The sequence below is a fragment of the Calidris pugnax genome, unplaced genomic scaffold (genome assembly GCF_001431845.1).
Source record: "Calidris pugnax isolate Ruff unplaced genomic scaffold, ASM143184v1 scaffold220, whole genome shotgun sequence".
NCBI classification, from domain to species: domain Eukaryota; kingdom Metazoa; phylum Chordata; class Aves; order Charadriiformes; family Scolopacidae; genus Calidris; species Calidris pugnax.
Window position 1 is genome coordinate 1,651,757 of NW_015090963.1, and position 23,722 is coordinate 1,675,478.

The 23,722-nt window shown below is 45.6% G+C and overlaps 1 protein-coding gene across 3 annotated transcripts in view; it reads left to right on the forward strand.

The window, feature by feature from the left end:
- Positions 1–23,722, forward strand: part of LOC106894070 (phospholipid-transporting ATPase FetA-like) — a 96,622-nt gene that overhangs the window by 17,568 nt on the left and 55,332 nt on the right. For all 3 annotated transcript variants that reach the window (XM_014952534.1, XM_014952533.1, XM_014952535.1), the window contains 2 exons: positions 3,143–3,221; positions 15,494–15,552. In XM_014952534.1, the coding sequence (XP_014808020.1) occupies positions 3,179–3,221; positions 15,494–15,552 (102 nt within the window). In that variant the 5' untranslated portion in view covers positions 3,143–3,178. The remainder of the gene's footprint in view (positions 1–3,142; positions 3,222–15,493; positions 15,553–23,722) is intronic.

Here is a 23,722-nt window from a genome sequence, read left to right on the forward strand (position 1 = left end):
GGGTTTAATATTTTTCCTAGAACTTTTTTTTTTTTTTTTTTTTTTTTTTTTTTTTTTTTTTGAAGGATCGAAAAAAAAAAAAAAAAAAAAAAAAAAAAGAGTCAAGAAAACTGAACAGGAAACAGGGGCATGCATTTTGATTACCAATGGAATCTGGGGGAAAAAAATATCTTGAGGGAGACTGTTGATAGACACAGGTGCAAAGATGTTGTACCCTGCAGGTAGGATAGAGAACCCAAAATACCACAAGAAAAAGACATGGGACTGGAAGGCAGGCAGAGCTAAGGTTCAGCCAAGGGACTGCATCTGTCTGTAGAAGTTGTGATAACTAATACAAACGGGAGCAGGACTTGGAGCACCACCAAAAGGGACAACTCCACCATGGTCTGCTTAGGCTTGTTTTCGCACTTGCAGCCAGTGAACGATCAGACTGAAAGCAGACTCCTGGAAGTATGAAGGTACTGGCACAGGTTGGGGTGTGAGCAGACAGGCACCCACAGAAGCTGTAGCCAGCGTGAGAGTGGCTTGCTAGGCAAAGGAGTGTGGGGATTATATGTGTGAGTCAGTAAGAAAGGCAGCAAAGGGATATATTTGCAATATTATGAAAATAAAGGGTACACCTCAGTGCAATAGGGGTGTGTCAAGCCCTTAATGCCATCGTGTGTGTGCCCATTGAATACTGACACACTCTCAAACAGACACTGTGGTTTGGGCAACCCAGGAACTGAGTTTTGCATAAAGGGTCAGGTCAGCTTGGGAAGGATCCTGGGCTTTAACCAAGTAAGCAGCTCTGCCAAGTCTGTGTGATGGGAATGACGTACCAGAGAGGTAATTGGTACAGATGGGCATGGTGAAGTTATCACCCCTGTCTGCCCTAAGGGACAAGGTTTTATAGGAATGGTGAGCCTCTCAGGCTATTTGTGCTGGTGGTGATTGTAGCTTAAATTTCAGCTTCACTTGCTGAGTGAGGATGTTCAATGAATGCAATCTGAAGGAATTAAAGATGTCCTCCACGCCAAAATAGTGTATTGTTGCAGTCTTGTTGTCATACTGCAGTCACGCCAGAAACCAGTGATTAAAGAATCACAGTAATTAACAAAAGCCGTGTGTCAGAGCTGAAGGAAGTTTCAGGTTTTTGTTTGTGAGACGCGGATCTTAACTCTATTGTTTGTTTCATGTCATTACTGCTGAAAGAAGACTTATAACCACCCTCTCTTCTCTGTTCCCCCACAAATATAAACATCCTTTTTTCCCCCTCTGCTGAAATTACATGCCTTGTCAACTGAGTATGCAGCTGGGAGAGGTTTGGTAGCTGCGGGTAGTTTTTCTAAAACGTTTGGCAAATACAGCAGAATCCAGAGTTCAGCAGCATAGCCATATGATGATTGCAGCCAGCCAGCCTCTTGCATCCTTGTGCTGCTGGAGGACAGTGATTCTCTGATCTGTGGCTCCTGGAGCTCTAGGAAATCTGAGGTCTTCACCTCCGGCTGCGTGGGCAGCATGGCTTGGTCCTCCCACCACCTTACGGGGAGCTCCCAGTCCGAGTCAGGAGGGTGTTGTAAGACATAATAACAATTCTAAAACATGGAAGAAATATGTTGCAAATGATAGGCTGAGGTCAGGTAGGGATGGAAAGCTGGGCTGGTCAGCAGGGTTGGGAAACCTTTAGGTTGTGAGATTGAACACTGCAACTTGAAGTGGTTTAGCTCCACAGACAATGGAAATTTTGGGGAGAGGTGTTGCCAAAGCGTTTGTCTTGGTGAATTGAACCAATTGGATCTGTTTGAGTGAACACAAAAAGGTTTTCTGCCAAGCAGAGTGGGCACAGAGGGGTCCCTGGACGCGGCGGTGAGGGTGGGGAGCGCCATGCCTGGGCTGCTCTGTGCTCAGGGTATGCAGCACTTGGCTGGCTGGCCGGAGCTTACCTGCTGCTCTTTGCCTTATCTCAGGCTCATTGAATTGCAGCTGCTAAATATAGCTTTGCTTTAGCATCTGGAATAGAGATCTGCACAGAAGTGCTTGTCCTATGCAATGATTGTAGGCTGTTCCTTCATTTTCTGAGAAGACTTGAGGCCCAGGCTTGTGGTGGGCATGGTTCAGTGACGTTGCATCAAGCTTGCATTTGGGCACAGGCATAGGCTGTATTCTTATTTGCTTGTTTTCCAAAATACCTTGTATTTGCTACACTTGTCTCCTTAGACACCCTTGCTCTGCACAGATAGCATAGAGTAAAGGGCAAAAGCTCCCTTTTGTAACCTAGGAAACTTGTTCTAGGTAGATTATGATTCCCTCAAACGTCTCAGCATGGCTTCACTGGCCAGTTAAGCAGCTGGTTCAGGCTCCCCGTCAGCCAGGCATGCCAGACAGTGCTGGCCTTTCCCATGCTCACGGATCTTCACAGGCTGTCAGCACCAACATCACCAATAAGTACTTTAAATAAACTCTCTGATGCTTGGAACACTGAAAGTTTCATAGGAGACAGGTTTTGATGTGTCTTTACTTAAAGCTCAATTCCTCTGCGTATCAGGATACATTCAGTGACTTAAATGCATTCCTGGTGCCTGGCTTTAGGCTTCTGGGCTGAGAAGTTTGTGGCCAGTGGGGAGGAAATTTTACTCGGAGCCGTACAGGCTAGTCCACCCCAAACATGGAGGGTGACCAGCAGATGGATGACAGTGTGAGCCAGCACATGTTGAGCGCAGGCAGATGTTCAGGAAACCAGTGTTTCCCGCGGCTTCCCCCTCTTCGGGGAGGCTGGTCTTGCTCTGGGTAGTCACACAGTTCCTCTGTGACTTAAGTACAAGCCCTGCAAGTGCATTTTTCCTTTTCATATAGGGCCAAGGTAGTAGGAACGTCCTTTTCTGTCTCTCCTCCCCTGGCCTCTTCCTTGTGCCATGTCGGGAGATGAACAGATCAAAACATCCCAGGTAAGGTAGCTCACACAGATGCAGTGCAACTTGCAAAACTGAGCTGGTTTTGCATTTTAAAACACACTACATGATAAACTGTAGCTGTTGGTGACAGTGCTTAGGAGTTCAGTTCTCCCATTTTATGGACCCAGAATTACATGTATGTGCTGCATCATGTTGTGCTGTGGAACCAGAAACCCCCATCGTGAATTGCTTTCTCTTTTCTCTTGCAGAAGTTCCATGGAGTTGGACTAAAATAAAGCTTGGGGATGTCTCTATTCGGATTAAAATTTGGCAAGAAGAAATTGAAAGGTGAGTGCGGGCTGGTGATGCCATTGTCACGGGTGACAACCTGAGGAATGTTACTACAGCACACGTGCGAGCCCTTGAGAGCATGCTTGGGGCATGTCCTACACCTGCAGGGCAGGCGGGGGATGGCACGTGGTCTTGTACTTTTCCTGCATTTTCTGCTACTTTGGGGGAGTGCTGTGGCCACCTGTGTGCCAGTGAACGGGGGGACGTCTGAAAGAGAACAGGCTGCAAAGTTTGTGCTCTGTCATGGCACATGACTGGCTTGGGGAAGTTGGGTTTTTGGCATCCTTTCTAAAGGGATCTCTTGGTGGAGCAGGCAAAGGAGCAATGCACAGTGCCTTCTCTCAAGCAGTTTATAAAACATACCAGAAGCAAGACAGCGTGAAGGTCTGATGCAGACTTCTGATCATGAAACATGTTAGTGGCAATGTCCAGATATTCCCTTCAATGAAAGGAAGGAAGAAAAGACCCTGAGAGCACCCCAGAAGCTGCTGAGGGGAACATTAATGCTGGAGGAGAAACAGGAGCCTACATAATTCCCTCCCTGTGAACTCCACGTGGCACTCAAATAAACGGGTGCAGAAGTAGGGAGCAGCCAACCTCCGCAGCATGATCCTCACTGGACTTTGCAGCAGGAACCCCTGAAGAAGTCCAGCTGGAGGGCTACTAGCATACCCTCAAAGTCAGTCAGCTTCCTGCAGCCTCTTAGGGTGCACCTTCATCAGTAGCAGGGCTTTGGAGCAGGAGCCACTGACCTGAGTCTCCTGTTATATCGCTTCACCTCCATGCCCAGTGTGTGATGTCTGGTCAGGAATCCATGTCCGGAGGCACCATGAAGAGAGCAAGTCTCTAGCCTTTCCTTTCCAGGGTGTTCCTCCCTGTATTTGAGGAATGCAGAGATTAGTGCCCTACTTATATTTTGACATGAAATTGTTTTTTTTTTTTCCCAACCTCCCTGAGCTTAGAAGAGACTGCATAGCTTTTTTCCCAAGGGTTTATTTTTGCAATTGTGCTGCTGTTTCCCCTTCCTGGTGCAGGGCAGACCGTGAGCCCTGGTGTTAAGACAGGGGCATCCATTTGCTGCTCTGATAGTCCCAGGAGAAGGGGTTGTGATTGCTGCCAGGGAATGGTCTCTGCCAACCCGAAATCTCTTTCTCAGTCTTGGTTTTGGAGAGGAGGGAGCACAGGCTTGTCTGTGAGCCACCATCTGCCCAGGGCATCCCCACTTGTAAAGAAGTAGCTGTTCTGATTGTCAAAAAGATTATGTTACTATAATAGGAAAAATTTGTGGTTTGCCTGGCCTTGTGTCTGGGCTTCAGCAGAGAAGTGTTCATCTTCCCCTTCAACCAAGTGTCTAAGAAACTCAGATCTTCCTAGATATAAAAACCATACTTTATAGGGAAAGATAATTTATTATAACGTTTTATGCGCTTTTGATCACCAGTTCAAAACCAATGAATTCAAACTGGAGGAAGTTCAGAGAAGGATAAGGGAAGCTGGGGTGATCAGGGAATGAGGAGTTTTCATAACAGGAAGCTAAAAGAGCATTTTTTTCCCTCCCCTGTTATTTTTAATTCTTTTGCGTTGCAGCCCAAAAGCTGGAAGGGCTATGATTGCTCCTTGCAAACATTTCGCTGGTGTAAATGCCAGGGTTGAAGTGCTATTTTGATCCAACAGCTTTACAGTTTTATAAGCCTTTTGTATTTGTAGAAGTCCTTGGGACTGCACTGCCTGACAGCAGGCACAGCCTGCATGCGGGGAACATCCCATGTACTTATCTCCAAGGGACGGTACTGCTCGTGGAAAGACCAAATTTCCATTCCAGAAACAAAGCTGAATGACAGCTAACCTCACTGAAGAGCCATGCCTGTGATATGACTTTCATGGGAGGGAAAGGATTACCTCAGGCACCAGCTGCTGAAACAGGGATTGGGATCACTCCCATGGGAAACAGTAATATTCTGCAGTTTCTCCCTAGTAAGACATAGCTTTTTCACATGAACTGAGATGCAGGCAAAATGAGGAGAGTTTTTTCAGGATAGGTATAATTTACCTAGACAAGTTACATGGTTCTTGGAGATAAGAATCAGGTCTTTGCAGTTTTATGTTCAAGTTTATGTACAAGGAACCAGGAATCTACCTAAAACTCAGCTCTGCTGAGCAGTAATATGTGGTGTCATGTCAGACATACAAAAACTGTTGCAGGAAACCAGTTCCTAAACAACTGAACTTTAGTGTAGCTAAAGTGAAGCCAAAGTGGGGAAGGACATCTCTTATCTAAGTAGCAGTAATGTTTCTGTGGAAAAGATGCCTGAGACCTTTCACACTGAGCTTTAACCTACAACGGACACGAATTAAACAAAGAGGAAGGAGGAGGCTTATGGAGCGTGTGGGAAGAAACAAAGATTGTGCCTTGGCAATGGCAAATGTGGAACACCTCTGGCCACTGGTGTGATCCCATGGCAGCTTAACTCAGCACTGGATCTTCATACCTTGAGGATGGGGATAGTTAAGTACCACCTATGAAATGAACAGAAATAGGGAACAGGGAGGACTCATCTACACAATAACCTTACCCCAGGGTGTGGGCTTCCAGTCAATGGCAAGAACAGTTGTTGCTGCAGCTTCGTCTCCATAAGACCAGCCTAAGGGCACTGCGAGAGGAAGAGGAAGGATATAAATTGAGCCAGGGCTTTTGGAAAGCTCCATTAGGTTTTCCTTCTTGCTGCTAGGGATGGCCTGCTCTCCAGGGCAGCTGTTTTTGGAGCAGCCAAGCTTCAGGCAGAGCTTGGCAGGGGTAGCAGCTCCCTATGGAGAAGGCAGCCCAAGACTGGCCTTACAGACACAGAGCTTGGCTGCCTTCAGGGACTCCCATTCAGATCTGATAGGAAATGTCTCACCACAACAGACATTGAGTATGAAAAATGTATTTATTTTTACATAATTTCCCATGAGGGAAATAACTGTGAATTGAGAAACTTTTCAAAGTTTGTTTCAGAGCTGTATTTATTTTTATGATTTTTACATCACTTCCTATCACTGCATATCGCTGTTATTAACAACATGTGCAATCGTGTCAAGCTGTGGCATTACCAGCACATCTAGGAGACACTGTTTTCTAGTAAAGGAAATTGTAAGTGCCAGCCAGTCACTGTCAGACTAGGTTTGAAAATAAAAACAAATTATTATTTCAGCTGCTTTATTTGGCTTTCTGATATTGGTCGAAATACTGTGAACTACTGCTACAAAAACCAGCATAGAAAGTGATATAAAATTCTCAGCCAAATTTGAAAAAAATGAAAATTTTTCAAAATTAAAGTTCTCCAAAAATGAAGTGGAGATAGAATTTCCACTGCCAACATATTTGGAAAATGCCTACTTTCATTCTAAAGCAGACTGAAAACAAAAACGAAAAGAGGTGGATGCTTCTTGAGAAATCATCTGTTGCAAGGCACTTCTGAGGCATGATGGGTCCCCACCCCTTGCCCAGAGCCAAGGCAGGTGAGTGAGACATTGCCGGGAGGAGGAAACGAAGGAAAACTAGAACTGGTATTATTGCAGGAGATGGGGAAAGGGAGAGACGAGGCAGCCTCTATTCCCAGAATGACCTAAAAGGGAATATTTTCTGTCTTAAGGTTATCTAGCATTTCTTCTGGGCCTGTGTCCCAAGAGTGATGTTAGACCAAGGCTGTAGTACATGCTGGGCAAAGCGGAGGCATCCTTTTGGAGACCTCTTATTTTTTCTCTCTCCTTGTGATACTGCCATTACAAAAGGGCAGGATTCAGTAATGAACTTTATCCTTATATTAAAAATTTACTGTATCTGTGGCAGAAATAATTCCAGCTCACCCTCAAGATTTTTGATTTCAGACTTTACATTCAATGTGTGAAAATGGAGATCTGTCAGTGCATCTCCTACTCTGTTAGGCACTCTATTAGAACGAGACAAAATTTGTTTTGTATTAACACCTGGTCTGGGGAGGTATGAAGTGTTTTACCTGTGTTGGCAAATTCCAGTTGCCCTGTAGTGTTTGTTTAGCACTAGCAGGAGGCTGAGCTCACCACCAGGCACAGCAGACACAATCCACGAGCACAAAAGTCTATTTCTTGTTAAAGGAGAAGCAGCTGCCCGAGCATTCCCACACCATCCAAGCAGTTGCACACACACCACCCCAGTCTGCCACTGCTCACACCAGGGACCTTCATAGAGAGTGACCCCCATGATTTTTGGTCTTCCAACTCCTTATTGGAGTCTTTTGCCATGTCCAGGCTGCTGACTGCTCTTACCTTGCTGATGTGCAGTCTCTGTTGAGGGTTGTTGCCTCCTGACTTGGGAAAAGCACCACCAAAACATCAGTCCGTTATTGACGTTTTCCTCATACTAAAAGACTAAACACAACACTAGGAAAATTACTAAGAAAATTAAATCTATTGCAGCTTAAAGGCTTCAGCAAATGTAGCGACTCATGCTAAGTAAAGCTTGGCAAACAGCATTAACATTATAACCCTACATAATTTATTCCAATTAAAACTTAATTCTTTAAGATAAAAACCCAATCTCTCTCAACATTTCTTGCATTTTATTTCTTCAGTAGAAAGGAGGACTCTTGGTCTTTTGGGGCAAAAAGACGTGATAAAGAAGATTTTTATTTAATAATGGAGGAACAGGCAAGAGGGAATAGGGCTAGATCCATTTACGGTGGTGTATCCGAATGGTCTTGCCACAGTTTCTTTTTTATTTTTTTAATTAAATGTCTCTCACTTAATACAAGATAGCCCATTTCAGAGATGAAAATGCATGTGATTGCCAGCATAAATCCTCTCCAGCCACAGCAGCCAGAGAGGCTCCTTAGAGGAAGAGGCATCTACACGTGCAGCTTGGTAACACGGGAGCCCTGGAGGGCCCCTCCGTTGAGGCAATAATAAAAAACCACATTTATTTGCCAGGGGAGCTGGGCATGTTCCTACTCCGAGCAGGGCTTGGCTGTGACCTTCCCCTTCCCCATTCCCATCCCACCAGGTTCTCACCGCTCCTCCAGCCCCAGCCACGCTCACTGCACCCTGACGGTTCCTGGCTGGGGTTCAGGGCAGGGATGGGCTTGGGTTTCGTGCTGCCGAGCAGCTGGCAGGTTACAGCACTAGGCTGACACTCAGGTGATGAGGGCTGGGCTTTTGTCTGTGTCCCTAGAGTGAAATATGGATATTTAACCAGCGTGAGCTTCAGACCTGCCGTATGGCTCTTCCCTCCACCCTCCTGTCCTCTGATCCCTATTGAACGCCGAGCTCGTCGGGTGGGGATCCCTGGCTTTGGTTTTGGGTAGAGTTGGCTGGGCGCAGCTCTGAACTCTGTAAGGCACTGCTGTATTATGAATGTGAAATCCTATGAGGTTGCTGCTATAAAATATAGATAATCCTGCCCTCTTTGACCCGACGCTGGTGACTCTGCCCTGGTACAGACCCTGCAAACTGAGAAACTTGTTGCGTGCTTCGTTCACCTCTCATGATTGCAGAAAGAAGCAACTGTTGCATTAAGGTGAAAGGAGATTTTTGGCTAATAGCTTGTATAATAACCTTCCTAGAAGCAGTGATTTTAGTTGCCTAATACAGTACAGAATGACTTGCCAATTCCCATGAAGTTGCCTTTCAGTAGAGACTGTAAATCTGTTTTTGGGAGGGAGGATAGAGGTACCAGCGCTCCATAACGTCTTCAGTTACTTATGCAGACAGAGTAAGAGTCCAGCAAAAACCAGAAATAAGGGCTAGGGTTCCTCTGGCTGTGAAGAGATGGGTGATCACCCAGGTGCTGTATGCTGGGTGGCACTTGTGCTGTGGCTGAGAGGTGATACCCAAGCCAGGTCTCACAATGATGATGAGGTGCCCAAAAGCAGAGTCAGTAAAGGTAGGAGGGAGGTGGGAGGCAGAAGAAGGAGGCAGATTGTGAGAGTTGAAACAAAATATGTGCTGCGACTGTTGGAGATCTCCTGAGATTGCTTGCAGCCTTTTGCAGGGCAGACCTGAACTACAGTCTCAGGGAGGTCAGATACGTGCCCTTGGGAGCAGAATAACCATGTTACAGCTTTCACAACTTGGTAAAGTTAAAAGCTTTGCTAAGAGACATGCTGCAAGTGAAGCTGGGGAGAGGAGCTCAGCTCCTGGAGGCCACTCTTTGTAGCTGGTCTTGGGCAGCGTTCATGCTCTTGAGGTCACTTGTTTAAAGGGTGGAGTAGAGATCACTATTTTTACAGAGTTTATGTTGTCTCTGCTCTGTTGTCAGGCTTAGTTACGCCGACACTCCCCAAATTGGGCTGTGTTTGTTTCATGCATGAGGTATCAGGCCCTAGTTTGTGTATGACTTGGCAAAGCCAGGCAGATCTTAACCTCCTGTTTCTTGGAGCCACAAGACCTAATACCTACAAAACTTTTCCAGCAGCCTGTTGAAAGCATTGCTCTTGGCACATGCTCCATAGCACAAACCAGAAACAAATTTCCAGGCTGTCTGACCAGATCTTGAATCTAACCTTTTGCAGGACTTTTCCGTGCAGCAGTCCTAAATGGAGAAGGCTGGTAGGCTGGCCAGCTACATTTATAGCTGATTTTTGGCATGGGTTTAATTTTATTACACACAGATGTTATTCTGTGGTTTAGCTCCTAAATCTGTCTGCCTGAGAAAACAGCCACTTTCCCAGTGACTTGGTCTCAGTGGTTAGACCAAGGACTGGGCACTCAGCCATATTTATGTACGCTGAGTTTCCACTGATGAATAATTTAAAATAGTTTTCAGTGGCAGTGAAATGATAACTTGGAGCACAAATCCCATTCCTTCTTTCCAGTGGTTTTTGACCTCAGTTTGCAGAAGCAGAAAGTTTCAGTTTCTGAGAGATATAAAAAAGTTTTAAGAAATAAAAAACTTCGCATCTGATAGCTCTTCCTTCAGGTTTCCCTCCCCTTTTTCCTCAATGTTTTGAGAATCAACAGGGCATGATAAGACATGCGTACTTGGATCTACAGCCAAAATACCCTGAGCTGTGGTTTCCAGGCATAGCTGGGGTAATGCTTGACTTGACCTAACTTTTTGTTTATTGTGGTTATCCAAGAGGATTCATTTCTGTCCAAACAGTTCCAGAAACAAGTAAGAGTTGTCTGGCTTGTCATAGTTGAGAACCGCTGGTTTAGTAGACACAGCAGTTGGACCTCACTCTCCTCTGTTGGTAAAAATAAAACCACTGAGGCACCATTGCCCTGTGCATGTGGTCAGTGGTGGTTCTCTTTTTGTGTAGCCAGGGGAGAGAAAGTTCTGCTTGCTGGTGTTGTAGGATGAGGCACCCTTTGCAATTAGTTGTGGTTGTTCTTGCTTTAGCCAAAGGTATTGGCTGTTATCCAGGAAGAAAAATGAAAATCTTGCCTCTAGAAATTAGCCTCGTATTTTGGCCTTCGGGGATACTAGCTCTGAGAGGGATGGATGGCTACAGCAGGACAGAGATCTTCCATTCAGCTTTGAACCAGGTTCTTAGCTGGCCTTCAGAAATGAGTTGTCCTCGAACGCCTGTCCTTGGGCACCACATGGTCAGCGACAGGAGAGCAATGCCTTGAGTGAGCTTCATTTGCTGTTTTATATCCCACTGCTTCATGTTCCTGTGCTGTCCCTAAGCTGTTTTCAGCTATTTCTGTGTCTCACATAAAAGACATTCCTTTTGGAAACTGTATCTCTCACTGTGATGAGAAGCCAGGCTCCTTTCCTTGCTGAAGCAGGTGCACACATGGTTTCATTTTTGGAGCATTTAGGAGAGATCCTAGAATTCAAATGCATGTGTCAAGTGCCTCATCCCTGGCTGCACAGACCCTGGGGTCAGGCTGAGAAAGGGGGACTGCTCCTTAGTCCTCCAGCCACCCCTGGGAAGAGCAAAGGAGCTCACAGCACCTCCAGCTGCTACCAGCAGCAGCACTCAGCTCTCTGTCTCTGTCCCCTCAAGGGCTGCCCTGCCTACAAAAACCAGAAAGTCATTGAGGTATATAGAGCCTCTTGGAAGCTGACGTGTCCCCCTGAGGCTCTGCTGTGTATCCTGTGTCTTGTGTCCTGGCAAGGGAGGGGATACCCAGAGGGCTGCAGCCCAGATTAGCAGTTCTGGATGTCTACGTGCCTCTCTGTCCATCCTGCATTTCCATCACTCCTTCTGGCGAGGCAGCTGGGCAGGCCTGCTGGCGGTGAGCAGCATGGGCAATCTCATCCTCTGCTGTGAGCAGGACAGACAAAGTCTGTGAGAGCTCAGACATTCATTTCAGGGTTGCTGCAGGTCTTTGGCTTGTGCTGCTCCACGTAAGCCCCTGGTGCGTGCAGCCAGCCTGCCAGTTCCTCTTCCCAGGACCAGCACGGGATCTACAAACACGTTTCTGTAGCCTGGTAGGGTTTCAGGCTTTGTCACCTATTCCTATTTACATTAAAGCCATTTATCTTTTCTGTGGCATTTATTCCAGGACCAGACTTGGAGCCCCAGGGGAGGGGACCGGAGCAGCACTTACTGTATGGGAGGAAATGTGCGAGTGTTGGGAAGTTCTGCTTTTAACAAACAGCTTTATCTCTCGTCTGCTTTGATAACACTGGTTGCTCTCAGGAAAATTCCTGAAGGGGCACATAACACAATAGTTGAATCTTTGCAAGCCTGGACCTCTTGTGCTCTGCTTCTGTTTTCCTATGGGACAGCAGACTAGTTACTCTGATCTCTCTGGACATTGTTCTCCCCATTGTGAAAGATGAGAAAAATGTGTCTGAGGAAAGCAGTGAAGGATTAAGCACTTTGAGGGTCTTGAATGAAGCCTCTGTGGTTGTTCTGAATCACCCAGTCGGGGCAGATGGGAGCTCATTTGGAAATGTCTGACACAGCTAGATATGAAAGGGAAAAGCACATTTACCTGCTAACACAGTTGCATCAGTAATTAGAGTTCTTGATGAAAACAGTCCACAGACAGAGACCAAAAAAAAGAGTGATCTGAAAAAGGGCTTAAAAATTAGGGATGCTGTGTTATTTACAGAGTTATTGGAGGGAAGAGAGAAAGGATAACAGTTAAAAGCACTGAATAGCTTAGACGCTAATGCAAGAGTGGATAAACAGGAAGAACTAGATGTCTTAACACATTATTTAATAGATATAATAGACACGTGCTGGGATAACTCACGAGGCTGGAATATTAATAGAAAAGAATAATATCCTTATTCTGGAAGGATAACATAGGTGGCAAGGGAAGAGATGTTTTCCTTCTATGTTCATGTGCTTTGAGATCCAGTGTGAAGAAAGAGATGAACAAATTGCAGATTTCTGAGTAATGCTACAAGGGCAAAGAACACAGGCACAGAAAACCAAGAAGGACTGTCTTTGGGAAAAAAAAAATAAATAGAAAAAGTTTTCTGACTGTCAGGGCATGGTGGTAAAAGAGGCGTTCTAACTATGCAGGGGCAGAGTTGGAGGGGACCATAAGGGACTTGTTCATCTGGACAAACCAAGGACTGTCTTTGGGAAAAAAAAATAGAAAGAAAAAGTTTTCTGACTGTCAGGACATGGTGGTAAAAGAGGCATTCTAACTATGCAGGGGCAGAGTTGGAGGGGACCATAAGGGACTTGTTCATCTGGAACAGTGTTTTGGTGCAGAGGTGGGTATTTTTTTGGAGCTAGAGAGGAGGCTGTTCCAGACTGATTCCCTCCAACAGGGAGGAGCTGGCTGGTCCTGTGAAAGCAGGAGGGAGTGTAAACAGGAATGATTAGGAAATGATGGTATGACACTTAGGAAAAAGTGACAATAGCAAAGTCTTTAAAATGGACTTCAAGAAGGAAATCTTCAGTAAATATGAAGAACTAGTAAGTGAGATGTCATGGGAAGGAAATCTGTGGTGGAGGGAGAATTAAACAGAGCTGTTCTTTCCTTGAATAATTTATACTAAGGGCACAGATATAAGTTATCATCTTTTAGGAAAAAGCACAAAAGAGTGAGTGAAATGGCAAAATCATTTCCTCATTCACTTCAGGCAGAGGAAGGATGCCTCTGGAGTGTGTAAAACAGGTTGTTTTATCCAGCACAAACTGTGTGGCAAAGGCTCAAAGTGAGAAAAAGCTATTGAGGACCTAAAGGGCAATAAAAGATGTTCCGTAAGAGTTAGGATCTCTGGGGTTCTGTAACCCTTCTCGTAAGAGGGAGACCAAAGATGGTTTATGTCTGCTACTCAGCAAAAAAAAACCTTAGCAAATAATGCTAAGAAATCTGGGTTTGTTGTTATGTTTGTTGTTTTTTCTTTAGACTCTAACATAATAGTTGCTAGAAACAGAGGAGAAGGAAGGAGATTTTGGGCTGGAACAGAGAGAGAATGGGTTGGCTAGGTAAAGCAGAGCATGGCCTGGAGCAATGCTGCCTTTGAGAGTTTCTAGTGCACAGAGAGGCAAATTTCAGAAGACTGGAAAAAGAGCAAGCATAGCATCTGTCTTGACACAGGGGAAAAGAAAATCTGGGAGATTATAGATATATTTGCTTCACTGCTTGGGTAAAGGTTGAAACAATCCAACAAACCACATCAAAGTGGTCTGTGATGGGGGAAGTGTCTGTGTGGGGAAGAGATGATTAACAGCCAGCAGTCCTGAAAAACTGCATCAAACCAAAATTAATTCTGTGTTAGTGGTAGCTGGAGGGCTAGTGAAAAAGCCTTGGGTAGCTGTTATGTATCTTGACTGACATTGGTGGCATTTTACAAGTAAACTGGAGTTACATGCTCAAGATAAAATCATCATACAGTGGGTGCCAGACATTTCAGAAAAAAAACCCAACACCTGACAATAGTTATCAATGACTGATTATGAAATTTGAGAGACTCATGGGAGATGTATCCTGAGTCTGGTATCCAATATTTTCTTCTACATCTTGGCTGGCAGAATAAAGAACACATTTATTAAATCTAAGAATGGTGCCATGCTGGCAGGAGCTACAAACACGTTCAAAGATAGGATTAGAATTGATTAGTTGAAGAAATGCACTGAAAAAAAATTGGATGCATTTCAGCAAGGACAAATGAAAGATTTGCATTGCCAGATGAGGCATCAACTCTGCCAGAAAGGATCTGCCAAAATGGATCATATTCTGGAACACCGTCATCTGTGTGCTGGTAGTGCATAAGGATATATTTTAAATTACTTGTAGGTGAATTCCCATGTCAAATATGCATTGTCTACAAGATAGGTGGAGTGTTCCCCTGTGCTCTAGTCAGCTTTTTTAAGGTCTTAGTTTCAAGCCATGGCCCATTTTGGCTCTGCATATCCAGAATGAGGTGAACTAGCTGGAAGCCCACTGGAAAGCAGCAAGAGTGATGCTAATTCTGGCAGACTGACCCATAAGAAGTGACTGAAGAAACTGGAGTTGCTTACCCTTGGGAAGAGAAGATTACAATAAGGCATAACAGCGTTTAATACATAATGAACTTGTCTGTGCCCTGAGTCCTTGGCAAGTAGAACAAGGAACTGGGGGAACAGAAGAGCACTGTTGACCGTCACAGGAGAAGATACAATTTGTTTAAATTGAAGTTATGAGTTTAATGTCAGATAGTGGGGAAAAATCTCCTCCAGGTGAAGGATACTGCAGTCCTGGAATAGGCAGTTTGAAGAACAGCCATCACTGGAGCTTTCTAGGACATTTATTGGGAGTGTGACCCTATCTTGACATAGAGGATCGATATGATGACTTTTGAAATCCCTTCCAATAATTTTTGATTTCATGATAGCCATGGTGGTGATGTTCCATCTGTGGGACCATGCTAGGGGATGTTCTTGTCCTGGAGGAAGGTCACTAATAGCAAACTGATGGCAACAGCCCCAAAGACTTCAGGGGGAAGAGATGGAGCAGGGCATGAGTAGAGAGGACCACTAGTTGAGTGATAATTCTTATCCAGGAGAAGGTGAACAACCTGTAAAACCAGTGCTGGCATCACAGTGGGATGTGGGCTGAGGAGCCTCAGAGTATGGTGTGAGGGTCCTATGGTACCAGTCCACAGCGCTGCTCTAAAGGTGTCACCAGCCTCTTCGGTTCCCTGTCTAGGGGTGGTTAAACAGAGCACAGATTCCTGGTGACAGTACCTTTTGGAAGCTCTGCTTGCTTTTTCTGGTGCTTCACTCATGACTGTTTACCTTCAAGTGTGTCTGATTTGTTTCCCCTTCTTTACAGAGGAAGAGAGACTTTCACTCATGACTGTATTGACTATGTTTACCTTCAAGTGTGTCTGATGTGTTTCCCCTTCTTTACAGAGGAAGAGAGACAACTTCAAGCAAACAACCGGGATTTTAATCTGCAGTTCGAATATGCTGTAAGTAACCAGCGTATGTTGTTTCATGCAGATGCAGTGGCAGATGTAGCTGCATCTGCTTCATGTCCTGAGTGTTGTTTCAAGGGGGTGACATGACTACACGCTAGCTACGAGTCTGCAAACACGGCAAGCACGGGCCAGATGAACCATCAGAGGTGGCTCATCGCTGAGTCAGCCAAAAGGAGCTCTGCCTTCGGAGTCAACCCTGCAAATGGGCAGTGGAAGCAGATCTAGTGCTGGAAGAGTGCAGTGCAGTGACTGTACACACTTCCAGAAAATAATTTGTGAGTCAAAAGCATTTGCAGAACCAGGCTCCAAGGCCTTTCAGTAACGGAACCACGGTGGTGGGGGGGACTTTTCTGTTGGAAACGTGTCCCCATTTAAAGTAAAACATGAAAGGAAGTGTGTCAGTTCCTCAGCTCTTGCAGTGAAATCCTTTCTGGCAGGAAAGTTTTCAATCTGGCCTTTGTGGCTTCCTGCCAGCTTTATTTCCAGCTCCTTAACAGCCTATTTAGTTCATGTTGTGCCACGAAATCTGTGACTCCGAGGAACACCATGACACGGGCTGGCTGTGACCCAGGTCTGCCAGGCTACATTTCCAGGCAGCCCCGCGGGCAACTTGATTTCCAAAGCTTGTGGACCATTTGCTGACGCTGTGTGCAGAGGAGGGCCAGCTCAGTTGCTAGGTCTGTACTGCTTGGCTGCAGGGTCATCTCCTCCTTTGGGCAATCCTGAAACTCCAGTCTTTCACAGCATTTGCCACTGCCAAATGATATTGAAATGAATTTTGTCAGTTTTTGTCCTCTGCATGTCTGAATTCCAGTGGTGAAATTTTCATCCTTCAGTTTTACTCAGGAGCTCCTTTGAATCATATTTTGGTTTAGCAATATTACAAGTATTTTCTCAGTAAGAACTGGAAAAAGTCAACATTTGGAACATTTTAATTTCTTGTCAGATAAAAAGTCTGACTTGCCTGCCAACACTTTTGCTAAAGATCTTAATGTAGCCGACCCATTGGCAACATGAAGTGGATGCTTCTCAGTGGTCATCTTTCACCCATGAGCTAAACAACAGAGATTAGAGACTTCCTAGGCACAGAGCTGCTGCACAGGTCCTGAACATGAAATGTGTTGCAGTTAATGCAGGTAAAGAACTATGCAGCATGAATGCCTTATCAAGCCTGGTGATTTGAGACTGGAAAAGTGCATTTTATTTGCACAGAACCTGCCAGTAGAGTACTGGGGTGGGTATTGCCACTACGTATGGATTTGTGATCTTCCATTTAACGATTGCAATGTAGACTGTGTGCAGCAGTAGGGCAGGAAAGCAGGAGGGAGATGTACAATGATGTCAGGGTAGGGAGAACAAGTAACAATTTGGATACTGAGCCTCTTTCTGTGAAAAGCCATTTATAAGATTGACTTTGCATGTCACTGCTTCCCAGCTGATTGCTTGTACGCCGAAGGCTTTCTAAGCAACCAAAATTAAGGAGAGGACTGTGAGACCTCTGGAGGGTTTCAGTAAGAGTCTATTGATCAGGTATGAAAGTGGAGGCAGCCAAAAAGCCAGCTCAATATAATCTGCTAAAACTTGGCAGTAAACTTCAGTGATCCTACCCCTCATTTTAGTCAGCTGTGGCTCACGACTTCTGCAGTAGACTGAGGCTTGGGAAATCTAAAAAACTCTTCAGAAAGAGCCAAGCCTTGAGTTGGTGAGTGAGTGGTGAGGTATTAAATGACTCTAAGTGGTGATGCAAGCACTGCCTTAACTGTACAGGGCTGCATATCAATCCAGGGCTGCTTATTTTCAGTAAGTCCTGGAAAAAGTCCAACTTACTAAACCCACGTTACCATGGTGTATGAAATTGACTAACCTTGCCTATAGGTTACTTCAGATCCCGTGCTATAGATTGCTCAGTACACCTGGAGACACCCAAAAAGGGAGTTAGTCTCCTAGTACCCTCCCATCAACATGCGCACGGTGCCCTGAAAGTTATCTTTTCCAATCCTGTAGTCCACCACAAGAATCAAATCTGGGCCCCTTCCTCATGTTCAGATTTGTCTGCCTGCTAAGCATCAGGATGGAGTCCAGGGGAACGAAGACTGTTCAAACACCAGAGCCTGGCCTGGGATGTTCAGGGACAACAGTTGTCTCTCAGTGTGTTGAAATGTTCTAGACAGAGTTACTTCTGTCTCCCTCAGCCACAATCCTCCCTCAGGATGACTTCCCACCCTCATGTATTTAATTTGACCTGTGTACAAGCAAATGACAGAAGCATTGGACTTCATTGTGGTGCTTAGCTCTTTGGGGCATGAGAATCAGCACACATGGGCAGCCACGTGGTGATTTGAGTCTTCTTTGCAGAGCCAGGAGGAGAAGAGGTATCCTGCAGCTCTTGGTCCCACAATGAGGACCATTAGTCCTTGTCCTCCTGCACAGGAGTCCTGTCTCCTCTCAAGGCACAAAGAAGGTTGCACCAATAGCTATTCCAGCCAGATAAAAGGGACACTGGGTAGAAGCTGGAAGGAAACCCTGCAATATAACAGGGCTTAGAAAATATTTTAGACAGTGAAAGCACAGAAGTGAGATTTACTTTTCTTGTTAACTTAAGACCATGTTAGCCATAAAACCTATAGAACAGGTTCTTGTATCAAAGCTAGGTGAGGCAGTAAATGTTTCTTTAGGGTGAGGCAGTGAGAAAGGCCGGGAAGGAAAAGAAAGGGAAATGCCAGCAGAGGCGTTGTGTATTGCCTTACTGCTGCAGCCAGGCTGTATGTCGCAGCTGGTGTGAAGGTTTGACCCTTTCACTAAAAAGAGAGTTTCCATTATGTAGGCATAGATCAAAGGTACAGAGATGCTTTGTCCTTGTTTAGTCTCAGTGAGAACAGGGAAGTGAGAACCTACAGTCGGAGGTGGGTGGGTGTGTTGTCCTTGAATAGTTGGTGGTTATCGTCCCTTCCCGGTGCAAAGTCTACAGGATATCTGTGGAGGGAGGAGAGAGTTGTTGAGAAAAACTTGAAAACTCTATTGTGTGTGGAGTCTGACATCAGCTCTGGCAGCTGCTGAAAGCTGGCCCTCCTGGTATGAGGCAAGGCTCACGAATACACTCAAACCAGCTTTGCAGGAACCTGATGCTGCACCTTGGAAAGCAGAGTCTGCCAATGCGTGCAAGGGCACGTCCAGATCCATCGCGCTCGGAGTTGCAGGAGACTTTGGAGGGCAAATTGCCTCCCAGAGAAAATATGTGAGAGGCCAAGCTGGATTGTGTCCCTGCCACACTGCTCCAGCCATGCGGCCTCTTTAGCTGAGCACCACTGGGCAGGACAGTTGGACAGTGTGGGAGGCTGGACTGATGGGCTAGGATGAGGAGAAAGGGAGAAGAGCTGACGTGGCAGAAGTCCCCTTAATGCAGAGGGTTCGTGGTGAGGCAGAGGAACAGTGTCAGAAAAACTGAATGCACCCCATGGGCACATGAAATACATCATGGAAGGTTGGAGTGGTCTCCTTCATCTGCATGGACAGAGGCAGTAGAGATGGAGAGGGGGACAAGGGAAGTGTCTCTTATCTGAAGAAGCCCCTTATGTGTCCTCTGATGATTTTTGCTGTGATTAAATAACCAGAGGTGCCTGCAGTTAAGGGTAGCAGCTCCAAGCAGTGGCTGTGGCAGTGCTTGGGTAGATCAGGGTTTATCAGGGTTTAGTGTGAAGGCTGAAGCTGAAATGAGAGTGCTTAGACTGGTGCAGCCCCAGACATCCTTGGCCTTATCCTGCACAGCAAGAACACAGTAGCTTAGAAGAATAAGACAAACTTTAAAACAAAGTGCTATGCAGTTAACTGGAAGGGCTTAGTGTGAAGGTATGTGCTACCCACCAGCTCACAAAATTAGTTAGGAATGACTCAGAAACCAAGCGTGAATGAGTGGCATGCAAAGGCACTTAATGCAGCACAAAAATGGACTCAATATAGGTCTATAAAAATGAAAAGTCCAAGTCCTAATCCTGAGTTTATTCACACTGCAGACAGGGAGATTCTTCCTGACTTCAGTAAGAGATTAGCCTATGTAAAGACTGAAATAAAGTGAAAATCCAGGTACCAGATGTGGACCAGCAAGATTGAAGGGCTTTAATCAAGGTTCTTATCTGAGGTGATTCAATCTGTCTGCATTGTCCCCAGTCTGCCTGCACTGTCCCCACCACAACTGCAGAGGAGATTGCCCGGTGTGGATCCACCACAGTGGGCTCTTTGTCTATCAACACTCTGGAGAAGAAAACCTCTTCTAAAGACTTTTAATGTGTGCTCAGATCCCAATTCTCTTTAATTTCTTCGCTTTCACATTGGAATTTAGCACAGCTGCCCTGGGAGGTCACAAAGGGCTGTGAAAACAACTTTGAAATTGGCTTTCAGACAATAGGAGAGGAAATGCAGGGCCCATGAGTCAATGACAAATTTAATCTTGGACCAGGATCTGGGGTCAAACCAGCATCTATTCTGCAGGACCACAAGAAAGGGGGCTGCTTGGACTTGCTTTTGTTCTCCCTAGTCACCTGACAAATTCTCTAGTGAAACAGGAGGGATGTATAGGGTGAATACACATTGCCCTGGGCTGGATCACAGCTGGGTTCTTATCTCTTTGAAATTTAATCAGAGAGCAAGGAACTCTGGTACTAGGCTCAAACTCTGCTCCACCTCCTCCACTTGCATGCTTTGATCTGAAAAGTATGCCTGGTGGGCTATCTTCAAGGACCTTGTCAGTGTGGTCAGGACGGGGGCAACAGTTCTGCATTTAGGAAGGTGTTAGCTGCATTCATCCACATACCAGTTGAGGCACAGTCAGGTAGCATCCAGAGCTGGGTTAGTAATGGGGCCCATCTCAGACAAGGTGAGATGATGAACCAGGTCTAGAGTCCATCTTGGGAACCCAGTCAGGAGCAGCAGGAGACAGGACTGAAGACAAAACTTGCTCCATAGGTCCAAGGTCCATCCAGGAGGAAGGGGTGGATAGGCCCATCTGGGAGACTAGGGTGAACGTTAGGCTGGAGAGTGATACTCCTAAAACGTAGCTCAGGCAAGGACTGAAAGCCCAGGGCTGGGCTTAGGTGGAGCTCCTGAGCCCGGGACAGGGGTTGTGGTTGGAAGCTCCAAGTAAGATCAAGACCATTACGGCATATTGGGACCCTGACAGGCACAGAAAAGCTGAGCTGTGCCAGACGTGAGCTGCAGTGAAGTCTATAGACTGTCTTTGGATGGAGTCCTCCTCTTCATCTTAACATAAACTTCATGGAGACCAAACTCCTGCCATACTGGTTGGGACCCTGGTTGTGTCAGACCTTAAAAAGCAGGGTACAGTGGCGTAGGGTTTGCCTCCTCTGCACCACTCTGCAGTGTTCTGCCCTCCTCTTCCTTCTCCTCCTCGTCTGGCAGCAGCTTCAGGTACTGAGTTGAGCTGGAGGAGAGAGCAATATCGTCAAAGAAGAAATAACACCTTTAGAGTCCTGTTCATTGGCCTGTCTGTGAGCGATGGCATGAGGTCATCAAGCCTCACCACTTCCATCTGCCTCCATGTCCTCCTCTGTACCACCATGATGAGGGTACTCACCACAGTAATGTTACATGCATTAACAGCTCTGTAATGGGATGAGTCCAGGCACAAAGAACAGTGCAGGAAAACACAGCCAGTGACCACATTTTCCTAGAGATTTTCCTGGAAAACCCAACATGTGTTGGGATCCTGGAACTCACTTTATTATTGCTGCCAGGAGGAGGTCAAGGAGTTACATATGTAAGAAGTTCCCAAAACTGTTAAAAAGAAAAAAAGAAGAAAGAAGGAAAAAAATAAATAAAAAAGAGGACTGTGGGTTGGATGTAGATCCTTTTATTTCTGGTGTTCGGCCAGTCTTTTACTTCTGGGAGTCAGGATGAAATCTTTACAAGGACCAGATGAACCCCATCAGCATCTTGTTGGCCTTTCTCGACCTTCTATTGAGTTGGGGCTGCTGCCCACCGTCAGGCATAAGACAGGGATCTTGGTAGGCTTAAAACTGATCTAGCCTGGCTTTTCTGTATTACCTATGAAGACAAAGCAAGCCTTCATGGCACCGCTTGCCCTGTTACACGAGTTTATTAAACATGCTCTTGAGCACAGTCACAGCCATGTGCACATGGCAGCTGGGTGTTTTCAGATTGCTTGCTGCAGTTAAATGAAGTGCCACTGAATTGTTCTCCTGCCACCTCCTTGCAAGGATTTATCAAAGCACCTAGGAAAGCCATTTCTGCTTCTCAGCAGCTTCATTGGTCTGTACCTTGGGCTGTCCAGGTACCTGTGAAATTGCCATGTGTCATGGCACAACACCTCCTGGTGGGACGGCCAAGGTTTTGCTAGGACTTGCTTTGAGCCAGGTTGTCCAGCTACTAGAAACTAGCATGTCACTGGGCCAGTGGAATACTCAAATGGTCACTACCCTGCCATACCATGCCTTTTCCACATGCCACCCTTTAGTCCCTGTAATCTGGCCACAAAAGCAGCAGTGTCTTTTATGGTGAGGACATAATTCGTTTGCTCAGTGAACAAAGGTAGGAGCCATCTGCTGAGCGTTTGCCTGTGGTCGGACGTCACAGGCGGGCTTCTGAAAACACCCCCAAAGCAACAGCTCATCTGCCAGATCTGGACTTGTGTAACTGTGGCGCAATGAGCACTATTCTTAGGGACAGCATTTCGGTGGAGTCACACCTCCAGGAGGTGTGAATCTAGCCCCTGAAAAGAGCAGATGAGAATAATCCCTCACCCACAGACAGCGTTGCTCTCGTGTCAAGCTTTGCATCTGGAGAGCTTGAGGCTGATGGTGGGTATCCATGCTTCAGCCTGTTCATTTAGGACACAGGCAGACGCAGGGGCTGCCCATGGTCAACCAGAAGTCTGGGGCAGACCTGGGAATAAGCGTAAAGCTCCCGATTCCCATCTCTGTGCTCTGCCGAAAGAGCTGCTTTTCTTAGATGTTTGATTTTTATAAATCTATAGGAGAACCAGAAGCTCTTGTAAGGCCTCTTAATTGCTGCTTCAAAGATATTTCCTCTCCATCACTTTTCCCATATGGGATTCTCCCTGACTGAAGGCAGAGCATGGGGGAGGTAAGGAGGATGATGCATTAGAGGCATTGCTTTATAGAATGATGGCTGTGCTTGGACTGTTTAACACACTGCGGTGCTGCAGGTTCCTGTAGTACCCCTCCCATCCCAGAGTCAGGTTCTGGTACAGCTCTAAAGGACCAACAGAGCGTGATGGTGTTAAGCAGCACGGAACAGGATCAGATGAAGAGCAGAGGCCAACTGAGATTCCTCTGCAGTCAGTCAAGAGCCCAAGCTGTCAAAGCACGCAGCCCTGGAGTATTACATGGAAACATAAATGATATCTTACACAGAGCTTCAGCTGTATCCTTGATGTGGGAGCGCAGAGCTCTGAATTGGAAAGGCTGAAGTTTTCCCCAGTTTCTTTTATTATTTAATATTGAAATTTCCTTGGCCCCTCAGGGCCATGAACAAGTTACTTGTTGAATGAGAAATTTTCACAGTGATTACGAGGAATTCTTTTTTTCTGGTGCTTAGTTTCAATTACAGATTTTAGAATAATGAGAAGATACACTATGATACACCCTGTCCTTACCCTGAGGTCTCCAGTGTCCCAATGTCCCAAAACATGGTGTGTGTCCAACAATATCATGATCCTGAAATACTCTGGAGAAGATATTGGATGTCCAGATTCCTGCAGTTAGACATTTGGAAGCTGTTATGCCTGGGGTTTTTACCATGCCTAATGGCAATAGGAAACAAAATGAATAGCTCTGGTTCATTCAGTGGTTTTCCTGACGTAATTAATGGACAGAAATAGAAGGCAGGAATTGAAATAAACCACTCCCATTCTTTTCTTATCCGCCTCTGAGATTTTTTCAGGCCACATTCTATAAACTTTATGTGAGTGTTTACTGAGTAGGTTTTCCCATGTTGTATGTAACCCTCTGAAGTATGTTGACGCACAGAGGTCAATCCCCTTAATTCTTCTTGCAGCCACTGTCTTACTTTTTTTTTTTTTTTTTTTTTTTTTTTTTTTTAAAAAAAAAAAAAAAAAAAAAAAAAAAAAAAAAAAAAAAAAAAAAGTTCTAGGAAAAATATTAAACCC